General features: G+C 53.4%; 1 protein-coding gene across 1 annotated transcript in view; it reads right to left on the minus strand.

Annotated features, from left to right (window-relative positions):
• GALNT16 (polypeptide N-acetylgalactosaminyltransferase 16) overlaps positions 1-15191 on the minus strand; it is a 107351-nt gene extending 92160 nt beyond the window's left edge. The window contains exon 1 of the mRNA XM_075530550.1: positions 14597-15191. Within this exon, the coding sequence (XP_075386665.1) occupies positions 14597-14773 (177 nt within the window). The 5' untranslated portion in view covers positions 14774-15191. The remainder of the gene's footprint in view (positions 1-14596) is intronic.
• Between the last annotated feature and the right edge of the window lie 351 nt (positions 15192-15542).

A 15542-nucleotide genomic window follows, 5' to 3' on the forward strand; every position in this document is an offset into this window, starting at 1 on the left:
GCCAGCTCCTGTGACCCCTCACACCCGGTTGGTGTCCCTCTGGCCACGCACATTGCTGGGCTCTGCGCGGCTTGTCTTCAGCTTCGGCCGGCACTGGCACGCAGAGCCCAGGCTGCTGCGGGCCCTGCAGTTCTTGGGCTCATCCACCCCGCACCGCTGTGAACTCTGGTTCCAAAACCGCAGCCCCGAAGCAGCATGGCCAGAGGGGTCAAGTGATTCTGTGTAGGTGGGCGAGGGGCTAGCTGTTTCTCTGTGATGTTTGGGGAGAAGGCCCTTGCCGTGGCCGTGGGTACCATGGAGATGGCAGCACTGAAGCATCAAGCTGGGTGCTTCAGCCCTCCACCTGGAAACTCTCCTCTGGCTGGCAGCTCCAAGAGGCCTCCCCCAGCTTTGCCAGTCTCTGCAGTGTGGCTGCTGTGCCCCCAGCGGTCCCTTCTGCACGTGGGGTCTGGGACAGGTGAACTGTCTGGGTGCTGGGCTTTAGCCCTGACCACTTCATCCCTCTGGGCACCCAAACCGCAGCACGTAAAGTCACCACTCAATTGCATGCGCCCCCAGAAAGGGATTCTGGGGGAATGAAAAAGAATTTGGTCTTAGGTACCAGCACATAATCCCCTTTGAATAGACCACCATCTTAGAGGGCAGCTCCAGCCCCCTCTGGCGGTGGCACCCCAAGGTCACAGTCCCCCTTGAAAGGACAGACCAGGCCTGGGATGGTCAGTCAGATACGGTCCCCAACTCACAAAGCCAGGGCTTCTGTGAGCCCATAAAGGGATGAGATTCTGCGCTCTGAAAAGCAATGTCTAAAAGAGCAGGACTGACGGGCTTGCAATTGAGCGTGTGTGACCTCAGCCACGAAGACCAAGCGGTGATGTTTGTCGGAGGCCCGTGAAGCCTTATCACGCCAGTCCCCTGGGCCCTGAGGAAGCCACCGAGGATCAGGCACACAGCCTCAGCCAGGTGTGCGTCCTCTCTCCCCATGGCAGCCCCTTTCATCCACCTCCTGCCTGAAAATAAAGCTGCGTGGAGACCCTCGGCTGCCCTCCCACACGGGGTCTGCATACGCAAAAGGGACCTCTGTGTCCCGGGCAGGAGAGGCTCAGAATCCAGAGACCCACCTGCACCTGAAGGGAGCACAAGGAACCAGACAAGGACACAAAAGGCGACTTGATCAGGTTCCTCCACAGTTGGAGGCTTCTGCCCCCCAAGACACCCTCCTCCCCCAGCCCTTGTCTTTTAAATCTCTTCAGGTACCAGCCCCTCACCACCACCACCACCACCACACACACACACACACACACACACGCACGCACACACACACACACGCACGCACACACGCCATACAAGTGCCTCATTGATCCCACATTACATAAGGAAAATTATAACCACAAAGCATTCCAGCCACAGAACGTTTTTCAAGGAACTTACATTTACCTCTTTAAGAACCAACATAAATAAATGTGATCATTTGCTGGAATGATTTTTGTTTTGTTTTTTCTCAACTGAATGACACAGTTCCTTGGCTGACCAAGCCCACTGAACATAATTGATCACTTCCTGATGGTCCTAGGCCATGTTCCTGAGAACGTTTTTTCCCCTACAGCCTGCAGGGCCTGCTGGTCTGCCCCCCACCCCCACCTCTCTGACTTTGCTCTGGCTGCTCCAGACCAAGACCTGGGGTGGAGCATGCCCCTTTAGGAATGCTTCCCTGGGCCTCTGACATCAGAAACACTCTCCCCCTAGCTCTCTCTCTGGCTCACTCTTCCCATCCATGATTACTGCTCAACCACTGTCTCATCAGAGAGACTCTTCCTGGCCATCTTCTTGTTTTTGTCCCTTTCGGCTGCTTAATCCTTTTTGTCAGCGTCTCTGTCGCCACCTAACCCTGTAACAGTGCCTGTAGCTCTGGTCTAACCTTAGGGGGGCAGCTCTCACCCATGACAAATGGTCAGTTAGAGTCGGACAAAGTGAAAGCTGAAAGTAAAGAGAACTGGACATCCCTTACCGGAGGGTTGCCGGGAGATGACCCAATCAGAGTGCAGTATAGTAACAACGAAACATACAACTTTCCTCTAATACTTAAATGCTTCCTCCCCCCACTATCATGATCCGAATTCTACCTTACAAATCTGGCTAGACCAGAGGATGTACACTGGTACAGACAGGAACTGGAAACACAGGGAATCCAGGGTGGATGATCCCTTCAGGACCAGTGGTGAGAGTGGCGATACTGGGAGGGTGGAGGGAAGGTGGGGTAGAAAGGGGGAAGTGATTACAAGGATCTACATATAACCCCCTCCTTGGGGAACAGAAAAGTTGGTGAAGGGAGACATCGGACAGTGTAAGGCATGACAAAATAATAATTTATAAATTATCAAGGATTCGTGAAGGAGGGAGGGTGGGGGAGGGAAGGGAAAAAATGAGGAGCTGATGCCAAGAGCTCAAGTAGAAGGCAAATGTTTTGAGAATGATGAGGGCAACAAATGTACAGATGTGCTTGACACAATGGATGGATGGATTGTGATAAGAGTTGTGTGAGCCCCCCATAAAATGATTTTTTTTTAAAAAGAAAGAGAACTTGAAGCACTTACTGATGAAGCTCCCAGGCTGCAGCCTTCCACAGTGAGGACATAAAGAAAAAAAACCCTCACCACTGGACCGAGAAGCAACATGGTGATAAATGGAGACAAGACTGACATTGTTGGAGGTTTCATTTCACTGGGACTCACAACCCGCGTCCATGGGACACATTACGCTGGGTCAATTGGCCGTGAAAGAGCTCTCAAAGGTGGGAAAGGCAGTGATGATCGCTTTGAGGACCAAGCTGCTCCGGACCCAGGCGATGGAATTTTTCCAATGTCTCACATGCCTGCGAGGGCTGAAGGAGAGCTGATGCGCTGAATGACTGTATTGCAAAGAATGCTGAAAATACCACGGACAACCGGGAGAATACATCTGTCTTAGAAGAAGCAGTCAGCACGCTCCTTAGAAGGGAGGGTGGTGAGGCTTACCTGATACACTCTGGACACGTTATGAAGAGGGACAAGTCCCTGGAGAAAGACATCATGGTGGGTAAAGCAGAGGTCAGTGAAAAAGAGGAAGACTCAATGAAACAGACTGACCCAGGGAACAACAAGTGACCTAAAAGCAATAGCGAGGAGGGTGTAAGATGCCTGGTGGTTTTGATCAAGTGCAATGTAGCCAAGAGGAATTAATGAAAGCCAAATGAAGGTTGAACATGATAGTGGGACAAGAGGAAAGGAAAATGAAATAGAGTAAAGAACTAGGAGGCAAATGGCATTTATAGAGGTCTAAATACAGGCATGCACATATGTAAACATATTTATATATAATGATAGGGATGTAGAACTATGTACATATATTTACATGTTAAGCATATGATGATGATGGGGGAGGGAAGGGAAAAAAATGAGGAGCTGATGCCAAGAGCTCAAGTACAAAGAAAATGTTTTGAGAATGATGAGGGCAACAAATGGACAGATGTGCTTGACACAATGGATGGATGGATTGTGATAAGAGTTGTATGAGCCCCCAACAAAATGATTAAACATAAACAAATGGACAGACCCAGTGGCTGAAACAATGGGCTCAGAGACAGCAGTGGTTGGTGAAGGACTTAGCAGGGTGTCCATCTGTCGTACACAGAGTTGCGATGAATCAGAGTGGACTCGGCGACACCACCACCGTGAGTTGTAATCCACTCAATGGCACCTGACAACAACGGTGTCAGTTGGTGAGTGGTATGAACAGTTCATGTGCTCGGCTGCTAATGAAAATGGTAGGAGGTTTAAAGTCACCCAGAAGCACCTTGGAAGAAAGGCCTGGTGGTTTTTATCTGAAAAATCAGCCATCAAAACCCTCGGGGAACACAGCTCCTCTCTGACAACACAGTAGGTGGCCAGGAATCAGAGAGTTTACAGCAACTAGTTACTAAATGAAATATTTATCTGCTTACCATCCCTCCCTCTCTAGCTTGTGGTGCCTTGTGAGCAGGAGGTTTCCCTGTTTGGGTATCTCCAGTACGTTTAGCAATGCTGGTTCATAGTAGGTGCGCAGTAAATAATCGTTAAGTGGATGAATAAATGATGTCTTCAGTTTGCTGCAAATGTGTGCATGCGGACGGGAAGTCCCCCTACAATGAAGGGTCCTACCAGGATGGCCTTTCCTGTCAGCTGTCACATGGCAAACTCTTTCCATCTAGTGTGTCCACAGCCCTTAGCAAGGACCTGGTCCTGCTTCTTTCTAATCTGCTAGACAAAGGCACTTCAGACATTTCGTGGAAAAATTCCATTATCTCTTACTTCCATTTTTTCCATGCACACTTTGAAGCCCAGTCTAATTTGTCAACTAGAACAAGCAGAAGGATTTCCTGGGAAAATTAGCTTCTTAAACTCTTTTTGTAAACATTAATTTCCAGGTTCGAGCATATGGGGAAGAGAGCCCTGGTGGTGTAGTAACTACATGTTGGGCTGCTAAGTGCAAGGTTGACAGTTCAAAACCTCCAGCCACTGTCTAGGAGAGAGACAAGGCTTTCTACTCCCATGAAGAGTTAGTCTTACATCCCTTACAGAAGGGTCTCCGGAAGGAGTCGAGCCAGTCAGGATGCAATAGAGCACCAATGATACATACAACTTTCCTCTAGTTCTTTAATGCCCCTCCCTCCATCTATCATGACTCCAATTGTACCTTACAAAAAAAATCTGGCTAGACCAGAGGATGTACACTGGTACAGATAGGAGCTGGAAACAGGGAATCCAGGGCAGATGACCCCCTCAGGACCAATACTGAGAGTAGCACACCAGGAGGGAAAGGGGAAGGTGGTGGGAGAAAAGGGAGAACCGGGCACAGGATCCACATATAACCCCTCCCTGGGGGACGGACAACAGAAAAGTGGGCGAAGGGAGACATCGGTCAGTTTAAGACATGAAAAAATAATTTATAAATTATCAAGGGTTCGTGAGGGAATGAAGGTGGGGGAGAGGGGAAAAAATGAGGAGCTGATACCAAGGCTTCAAGTAGAAAGCAAACATTTTGAGGAGGATGATGGCAACAAATGTGCAAATGTGCTTGACACAATGGATGTATGTATGGCTTGTGATGAGTTGTACGAGCCCCCAATAAAAAATATATTTTTGTTTTGTTTTTTTTTAATATATTTTTTAAAGGAGTGTTACAGTCTTAGAAACCCACAGGGACAGTTCTACCCTGTCCTCTAGGGTCACTATGAGTCGGAGCTGACCGGGTGGCAGTGAGTATGACTTTGAGCTTAAGGGCAAGGATGAAGCAGCATGCTTCGGTGTAGACTTACAGTCTTAGAGTGCCGATGGAATCCTTCTATTTGTCCTATAGGGTCGCTATGAGTTGGCATCAAGTTGCCATCAATGGAGGGTGGCGGGGAATAGCCTATAGGCAGCCCATGGCTCCCTTCTAAATATAGTCTGGGTATTGTACTGTAACACCCATAAGTCTAAATAGACCCCGTTCAGGGGTCTCTATAGCATCCTTCTGGTCTTTCTGGTCCATGATGATTGTTGAGATGACCGAGCAGACCCACAGACAGGTCTGGGTCCTCACTTACACATGTCTTAGGTCCTTGGTTCAGCAGAAGGGAGCTCCACATCCTCCTGAGACTGTGTTTCAAAGAAGAAAAAAGGAGACTGGGCCAGTTTATTCCCTACAAGAATTTAGAGGTTTCAAGGTTTTCCAAGCATATGAGGTCTGGGTCTTTGTACACCTTACCCTCTTGTCTTATTCTCCCCGATTCAAGCACTGGAAGACCTAGAGCCACCTCATCTTTTCAGAAGATGTTCAGTCCAGTCCAAAGATGGTTTGAGATGAGAAGGACTTCAGAGATCCTGCAGATCAACCTTCATCTCACAGATTGGGAAACTAAGGCCCCAAAGCAGAAGCACTTGCTCTTGACCACATCCTCCATCTCTCTAACACACACCCAGACAGCCAGCATCTGATTCCATCAATTATCACTCCATTTGTCTGGTCCCAGGCCAGATAAGGTTCAGGGTAATCTTGCAATGTGGAGCAACTTCCAAGATGTCAACGACCTTTTAGCTCCGAGACGATGTCCCTGTCCTACACTACGCCAGACTTCACTTCCTAAAAGTGTGAGGTTTTCCTAAAGGCACCAGAAATGTGGACAGTCTACACCTGGGTGAACTGAGCTGCCTCTGGGTTATTACAACTGGGTGTCAGTAGAACTGTGCTCTGTGCCGCTTTTGAAAAATTAAATTGAATCGTTTCTTTTTAACAGTTTCACTGCCATACGATTCTTTTTTAACAGTTTCACTGTCATACCTGTAAACCTAGATCAATCACACTCATCAGGGTTGTGCGACAATCACCACAATCAATCCCAGGACATTTCTTCTTCCTTGTCCTCACTGTTGTTAGCTCCCAGTTCCCTCCAGTCTCCCCAGTCATGTCCCTTTGAATCTATTGATCCAGTTGTTTTCTCTACAAGTTTACCTAATCTGAGTTTCATATACAGAACATCATACAAAATCAAGACAGAATACAAATGGCCCAACAACAATGACACCATGAAACCAAGAAAAACCTCGATAGCAAAGCAGAAAATATTAAAAATTAGACCACTTCTATATTGGGTCACGAGGGAGAGCACTGGCAAGGTGTCACGTTTTGGCCTCATTAGAATTGCAGTCATCCGCCCTGCGGTGTACTTTCTCATCTCTGGCCCACAGCAAGAGGGGAGTCACCAGAGGCTTAATCCATATAGGTGACACTGCAAATGGGTCTGGGGCTTTCCCTGTCATCCACAGCCTTTTGCAAACCGGGTGTTTGGAATTTAAGCTACTAACACCATTTCCCCCTCAGGGTTTGGATTTTATTGTTGACTACTCTTGGATCACACCTGCTAGTGTGTTTCCTCCTTGTGGACTTAGCCAATGCCTCATTTAAATGGTTGCGTGTTTTAAGACAATCCTGGAAGACCCCAGCCACGATTCTTTCTGATAACTGGCCACCATCTGCTTTCTATTGCCACAATTTGTTAGAGCAACCATAACTTCAGTGACACTTTCCTGACCACTCGGAAATGGCTCACAATACAGGGTTCTGGATGGAGTGGGAGGGAAATGTGGAACAGAAGCCTAAGCAATAAGAAAGATCAGGCTCACTGGTCTGGTGGAACTGCTGAACCCCCAAGACTATGGCCTTTGGCTAGGCTTCAGTCCTGGACCTGAATCCGCCGCCATGGCTCAGCCTTCCACGAAGCAATAGTCGGAGCTGGCAGGTGAACAATTTTACTGAATATCATGCAACCACCATTGCAGCAGTGATGTTAACAGGGAGCTGCCAGCAGTTCAGGCCAATATTGGAAGAGGACACGGATCAAGGCCTATCATTGCTGGTGTCAGGTTAACTTGGCTAAAGGCAGAGAATACCAGGAGGATGTTTACTTGTGTTTTATTGACTATGCCAAGACATTTGACTGCGTGGATCATAACAACCTATGGATGGCCTTGAGAAGAACTGGAATTCCAGAACACTTCATTTTGCTCATTTGGAACTTCAAAATGGAATGAGAGGCAGTTGTGGGAACAGAAGTGGATACTGTATCGTTTAACATCAGGAAAGGTATGCATGGGGGTTGTATCCTCTTGCCATACTATTCAATCTGTCTGCTGAGAAGCTCATCAGAGAAGCTGGATTAAATAAAGAAGAGTGGCAGATTGGAGAAAGGCTTATAAGCCACCTGAGATATGCAGATGCAACAATCTTGCTCGCTGAAAGTGGGGAGGCCTTGAAGCTGAAAGTGGGGAGACCTTGCTGATGAAGATCAAGGGCTGCAGCCTTCAGTACAGATTCCAACTCAATGTAGAAAAGACCAAAATCTTCACAACTGGACCGATAGTTAATATCAGGATAGACAGAGAAATGATTGACGTTGTCAAGGGTTTCGTCTTCCTTGGATCCACAGTCAATATTCATGGAAGCAGCCATCAAGAGATCAGAAGGTATATTGTATTAGGTCAATCTGCTGCACAGGACCTCTTTAGAGTACTGAAGAGCAAGGATTGTTACTTTGAGGACTAAGGTGCACCTGACCCAAGCCATGGTATTTTCAATGGCCTCATTTGCATGTGAAAGTTGGACACTGAATAAGGAAGACTGAAAGGAGAACCGATGTGTTTGCATTCAGGTTCTGGTAAAAAAAATGATAGCACCATGGACTACCTGAAGGACTCTGGCCTAGAAGTCGGCCAGAGTGCTCCTTAGAGGCAAGGATAGCGAAACTTTGTCTTAGATACTTTGGACATGTGGTCAAGAGAGACCAGTCCTGGAGGACACCATGTTTGGTCGAGGGGCAGCGGAGGAGGGGAAGATGCTCCAGGAGATGGATTGGCCCAGTGGCTGTAACAATGGGGCCGAGCACAGGGATCACTGTGAGGATGGTGCAGGACCGGGGGATGTTTTGTTCTGTTCGGCATAGCGTCACTGTGGGTTGGAACCAACTCGGTGGCACCAAACAACAACAGTGAACAGGTAAACAACGACAGTGGGTGTCAAACATCCCTAAGAACAACATAGGCCTTCAAGGGGGCAGTGTTTGTCCAGGACTGAAGCTCAGCAGGCAGGCAGGCAGGCAGGCAGGCAAGGGTGGGGAAGGAGGAAGGGAATTGGGAAACATGGGAAGGATGTGGGAAGAGTCTGTTGCCTTGTGGGGGCTGTAATCAATGTCACGAATCAAAATGAGTAAGAACTGGTGAATGGAAAATCAATTTCCCCTGTACACTTCTATTCAAACTGCACTAAAAACGTGTGTGTGTGTTAATAGTGAGCCTTTTCTTGCTCCCTTACCCACTGACAGGCATTGTGAGGTGAAATCTGGGTGGCCTTTGGACCATTCCAGTGTTAGGAGTGGAAGTCATGGTTAAGAAACTTACGCTTTCCTTGAGGGTCAAGAGTGATTTGATAATTTAAAAGTGTGATCCTTACGGGTGGTCACGGCACAAGGCACGCTATTACAGAAAGCATTGGAGAAATCGGAATGGAAAGAGTGGGTTCGAAACCAGAGCCTTTTGGTCAGCAGCCAAGGGGTCACCCCTGTGCCACCGAGGCTGCTGGTACTTCCCTGCGAAGCCCCATCATCACGAGCCTGTGCGTTCTGTATCGTCCACTGCGATGACTGCCACACGGAGAGCAGAGTTCCCGCAATGGCGACACGGCGGAAGAGGGAACACTTCTAAGACCTGCAATACAGCGTGGCCATGCCCAGGGCCACAGCCACAGTGCAGCGTGCAGGGAAGCACGGCCAGAGGAGCTGGACAGGTGTGGAGCAAAGACTGCAAGCGGTGCGAGGAGGCAGGGTGGACTGTAGACGGTCAGTCCGGTGACGGTGCCGACAAGCACATGGTCTGATTAAGGGGACTGACTGGATTGCCCAAGCGTCATCACCTCTCAACCCTGGTGTCTTAAAGCCCTGCTCCCCTGCCCTTTCCCAGCTGGCTCAGGTCCTGCTTCTGTTTAGCCTCCTGGTTTCTCTAGCGCGCGGTTCATGGCTAAGGTGCTCCCAGTCTCCCCAAGAAGCAGATGCGTCTACATCTTCAATCTTGTAACTGTAATGAACTGCTCAGCTGTAGGCTCACCTCTGACCCCAGCATGGTTTCTCCATGACAGCAAGATTATCCCCTTGCAGTAGCTCACCTGGCCTATCACTGTCCCCTCCACCTCTGCCCTCGGTGACATAGCCAGACCCCCGAGGGCTCTTCCTCTGCCCCCAGAACCAAGGAGCGAGAGAGAAGGGAGCCATGCTCCCAAAGCCCTCGGAGCAGCGGGGCACGCTGTCACCGCACACCAACGACCGAGAATGAGCAGAGCCCTACAATGGAGCCTGTCCCCAGTCACCCCGACCCTAGGATGGGCGCATGGGAATCTTCAAGGTCCCTACTAGGGCCTCTGTGCTCCCCACTGCTCGGCAGGCAGGCCGGCCTGCATCAATGACCCAGCAGAGACCCCTGGGAAGATTGGGGGGCTATGGGGGGTAGTTTGGGGGCCTTCAGATCTGTGCCTTTTGGCAAAGTGACTGTGGGGATTTGTGCTTCTTCCTTTCCACTCTCTTTGCTGCGTGTGGCACTTAGATGAATTAAATATAAAATCATTTTCTGCCACTTAAGCGAATCATATTCCCACAATTCCAAAAGGCAAACATAATAAATGAAACGTAATCTCATCCAGGTTTTATGGGAGAACCTGTTCTCAAAAACAGCCCCAGGAAAAGCCAGCCTCTGAGTCCCTTTCTGCTAGGTAAGTGGGGTGGTGATGGGGAGGAAGAAGGTCTCCCAGTGACTACAAGACCGGCCCCTGACCAAGGTGAGTCCCTGTCCTGGAGCCGGGTTTGTCCCCACCACTATGTGTTGGGTCCTAAAGCTCATCATTTGAGTGATCCAAAGAGCAGCAGAGACCCTGAGGCAAGGAAGCTCAGGGAGGGCAAAGACGGATGCCCTGGGGGGATGCCCAAGGAACATGGGAACCCTGTGGCCAGAGATGCTGAGATAAGACTTTTCCCCCACAGTGGACCGAGACAGCCTTTCCCTGGAGCCGTGTGACCTGAATTCAGACCTCTAGCAGTACCACTAGCAGAAAACTGACAACCCCTATTGAGAGAACTCTTATAAAACCAATGATTCCCTCCTAGAAGTGCAACTGTCGATGTTCAACTGAAAATGTACACATCAGATAGCCAAGGTCTGCCATAAGCCAGTCTGTTGGGTTGGGGGATGCAGGAACCACACCCCCTTATTCCTAATTTAGGCTCCTGCCTAAAACCGACATTGTTCTAACGAAGGCTGTTGCCTCAGTCCAGGGCACCTATGCTGCCACTTTCCATAACACATCACCTTAAAAAAAGTCTGTAAGGTGAAAATTTCATGTCACAAACCTTGGTCATTACAGAACTGCTGTGGGGAGAACCTGGCCCCCACAAACAAATCACAAATGTCCTCTTCAACTGTGGGGCCTGATGAAGAGGAGGCTGCTGGGGCCAGGCCAGCCCTGTCTGCTGGCTTTCCTGCTTTCTCACTGTCCTGTGCCAGCGTGTACCCGTATGGATTCCAAGGGATGTCCCCAAACCCACGTAGCCTGAAGGAAATAACTAGCTCCCAGCATCCTAGGCAGCCACGGTCGAAAGCCTCCGCAACTAAAATCTTCACATCAAAATCTGTGACACATGGGCTGACAGCAGGATGGAATATTAACAATCGGTTACCCCTCCAGGAGAAATCTGGGCTATGCGGTTGCCATGCCGACACCCCACAATGCCAAACACGTTTCCAGGGTCCAGAAGAAAATCAGCTAGGTCTGAATCACCCAGCCTCTCTGAAGGCAGAGCTGTCTCTCAGGTCTGACCAGGCTGTTCCGCAGACCCTCCCTCTCTGGCCTGGGCTCTGTGGTTCTCCTGGGGAGTGGGGACGATGTCTCGCCTCTGTCAGCGGGGCTGGATGCATCATTCCCTCGGAATCTGAAAATCCACGTGTGGCACCATCCTGGTCCAAGTGGCGGGAGAAATGTTCCAGGAAGCCAGAATGAGCAGCTACTACCAGTTCTGGGAGCGAGCCACCTCCAGCTATCCCTGACCCTCTTAGGTTAAACAAAGGGTTCATTCTTCCTCTGTCTCACTCATGTAGAGCTCCAGTGCAGCTGGGAATGAAATACTGGGGGATAGGAAGCTTGGACAATTTTTTCAGACAGAGACAGGGAAAAATCCACTTTGCTTGTCTAACACATATTTCTTAAGCATTGAGGAGATGGAAACCACTCCCAGGATTGTCCTTCCCTGGCAGAGCTTCTCGGAGTATTTGGTGAAGAAGAGAGGGCAGGAGGCTAAGGAATGACTGGAAGAAAAGAATACAAAACCAAAAACGAAACCAAACTGACTGCCATCAAATGAACGCCGACTCATAACGACCCTAAAAGGCAGGGTGGAACTGCCCTGTGAGGTTCTAAGATGGTCACTCTTTGCAGGAGTAGCAAGCCCTGTATTTCCCCTACGGAGTGGTTGGTGGTTTTGAACTGCTGACTTTTTGGATCCAAGGCAGTGTCAAAAACGGTGTGTGGCTGGGGAGCCTGAGGGTGGAGTGGACATCCAGGGTTAATGCTTGAGAGGAAGCTGGCTGTGGCCAGAAAAGGTTCCACGGGCTCTCCTGGGGCCTCTACTCTCCCTCTCTGTCTCTATCTCCATTCCTGGCTCCCAAGGATCTCCCTGGTGCTCCTGCCCACTTGAAACGCAGGTTCCCGTTCACAGAGCCTTTCCAGGGCAAGGGAATTACCGCTGACTTGTGCTTACTCCCTAACTGTAGCGAACAATTTCCCTTTCTTCACCACCACCTCAGAGCATCTGTTTCTCAGTGTGACTGGCATTTGTCTTTCTCTGAACCCCACTGAACCTTGCTACTGAACCTCGCTACTGAATCCAAGGCACTTTTCAAATTGACAGTCTGACAGCGACAGGGTACCCAGGGAGCAGGATAAGCACGGACTCCCTTGTGCTTCCTTACTAATCTGCAATGAGCAAGGATGACGACCCAGGGGCTCCGTATGGAAGCACAGCTAAGCCCATGCTCCACTTGCTTGCTTACTAAGCAGTCCCTCTGTGCCCCTGGGGATAAGGAGAGGACATGATGCTCTCCGGGTCTCTCAAGACCCCGGTTCTCACCCATCAAAAGGCGCTCCTTGTCCCTCGAACGATGCTCCCTATACACCGTAGGGGCTCTTACAGCATGAGTGGCCTTCCCTGGTGATGGAGGAGCCCCAGAGAGGTGCCAGTTCAAGGTCAGGGTTCTGAAGCACAGGCTGCTTGGCAAGACTTAAGGCAGGGGACCCCCTGGGCTCAGAGCAGCCATTTTCCTCCACTGGCTTCCCTACTCTCCCCTCTCACCGCTCTCCAGCTAAGACTTCCTCCACCCATCACGTCAGCTCAGAGGGACAGGGCAGCTGGCCAGCCTCTCCAGCTGCGACCTGGGAGAGGGGAGCAGTGGAACGCGCCGGAAGTGGGGCAGCTCCCTGGCGGCCACTACTGATTGGGCTCGGAGCTGCTCTCCTCCGTCCGTCCGAACGAACGTTCTGGGCTCTTTGCACAGATCGGTCAGTCTGTCCCTCTGTCCGTCCCAGTATCACCATGTGCTTTGGAGAAAGCGTGCTAGGGACAGGGGCTCTCAGGACCAATGGGAAGCGGCCCTCCCCTCTTAGCAGGTTCACCCCAATATTAACCCAGACTCGGATCTGGGATTTGGGGGGGGGGCACAGGGAAGGGAGAAATAAAACCCACAACCTCCAAGATCTCAGGCAGAGCCGGAAATGGTTCCTTAGCCGTGGGCTTTCACTTTTCCCGGTGGGTAACGAGGCCTCGAACCTGGGGCAGGATGGAAACGTGAGAGGGCTACCACAGCGACCTCCCATTTTCCCGGGGTTCAGCGGAATATCGGACCCCCAGCTCCCCAGAGCCTCCGCCGTCAGGACGCTGCGCCCTCTCCTCCCCCTCCTACCCGGCCGGACACACATCAGAATTGTCACCCGCCACCATCCCCCACCCGGAGGCCCACTTGGCTCCCTCTCCTCCGGGCCCCCGGCCCGCTCGGGTCCGTCCGGAGGGCCGCCCAAGGCTCCCGCCCCGCGCCCGCTCCCGTCGGAAGAACGCGCCCCGAGAGCTTCCCTCCGCACGTGCCCTAGCGTCCCGCCTCAACAGGTGCCCCGCCGGGCCGCCCAGAGGGGCCCGCGGGACGCGGCGCGGCGCCGACGGGAGCGCCCCCTGCAGGGCGGCGCGGGCTGCGCACGCCCAGCCCAGGGCCCCGGCCGCCCGAGGGCCCGCGGCTCGCCCCTGCCCCCGCCCGCCGCCTTTGTCTCCCCCGCGCTCGGACGTCGCGGGGCTAACCTCCAGCGGACGAACCGCCGAGCCCCGAAGCCTGCACAGCGCGCCGCGGGGTCGCGGGCGCATCCACCCCGTCTGGGGACCCGCGGCTCGCGCTGGGCCAGACCTTTCCCAGCCCAGAAAACCTCGGGGGTGTGAGTGGGGGGGCTCCTCAATGCCAAGTCCAAGTTGGCCCAGGCTGGGGAGGGAGCACGACACCTGGCGACATGCTCTCCAGTGACCCTGCCCCGGTCGGCGCCCCCACCTCGCGTCATCTGTCCCCAGGAGCCTGGTGAGGGGGGTGCGCACCGCCACCTACGCGCTTGGCTGAGCGCGGCTCCCACTGCCGGCTCGCGGCGCGCGGGGTCCAGCCGCCTTCCGGGGCGAGCGAGGCGGCCAGCGGCCCGGGAACCGCCACGTTCGCAGCCGCGCGCGCGCGCCGAGCCCACCAAACTTGCAGCACTTTTCCCAGTCCCTGCCCGCTGTCACCCTCCCTCCAGCAGTGCGCCCGGGGGCCCGGGCTAGCCCGGCCGAGGTTGCCATAACAACGGGCAAGAATGCTTCCGTATATACAAAGCAGATCCCCCCCCCCCCCCCGCCCCTCTCTCCCCAGCCAGCCCCGCGCCCTCCGCAGCCGCGGGTCCGGACGCGCGCCCCGGCTCCCCAGGCGGCCGGCGCGCAGGGCGGACTCACAATGAGCGGGATGGTGCGGTCCTCGCGGAGCTGCTCCGGCCTCGCGCCGGCCCGCGGCGCGCCCCGGCCGCCGGAGGATGCTGCGTGGGCTCGGTTGTCCTGCCATAAGTAGTAGAAAGTGCCCAGGATCCAGGCTACAGTCAGGATGGCGATGGCATTGGCGCGGATCTTCCTCATGGTGGGCGGGCGGGCGAGCGCCCCGGGTGGGGCCTGGGGCCGGAGTGCTCTCGGGGCCGGGCCGGGGGCGCTCGCAGCCCCAGCTGTTTGTTTTCGCTCGCGCCGGGCTGCTCAGTCCTGCAGAGCAGAAAAAGGAGAGAGCTGCTGGTGGGGGTGGTGGCGGTGGCGGTGGCGGTGGCGGTGGTGGCGGCGGTGGTGGTGGCGGCGGCGGCGGCGGCGGGGCGGTGATAGGGAGAGACAGGAGCGCGGCGCGATCCTCACGGTCCTAATGCCCTTCAGCCCCGAACGCGCGCGTCCCCCGGGCGCCCATTCATTCGCGCGCAGAGCCGGGCGCGCGGGCCGCTGCGCAGCTGGAGAGGAGCGCGGCCGCCGAGGAGCCGCGCGGGCCTTCCTCCCGCGCCCAGGGCCCCGGCGAGACAGACGCCCGCGGCGGAATGGCGACCAGCCAGAGGCAGCCTCGTCTCCCACCTCCCGCCGACCGAGCGCCCATAGGCTGCCCCCGAGCGGCCCCAGTCGGTCCCGCCTACCCTCAGCCACCCCCGGACCCAGCGGCCCTGAGTCACCGGCTGGAGACGCGTGACCCCCGGTCCCAGCCGGCGCCGCGGAGCTGCAGTTCGGGGCCGCGCTCTAGTGCGGGCTTCAAGGTGTTTAGGGGCCAGTCCTCGGGGAGGGGGCGGCTGAGCGAAGTGAGGAGTCCCGAGGTTGAGGCTGCAATTCCAGATCGCAGTCGTTTGCTTACCCCCACCCACCCATCCACCCGGACAGCCCC

The sequence above is a fragment of the Tenrec ecaudatus genome, chromosome 14 (genome assembly GCF_050624435.1).
Source record: "Tenrec ecaudatus isolate mTenEca1 chromosome 14, mTenEca1.hap1, whole genome shotgun sequence".
Taxonomy (NCBI): Eukaryota; Metazoa; Chordata; class Mammalia; order Afrosoricida; family Tenrecidae; genus Tenrec; species Tenrec ecaudatus.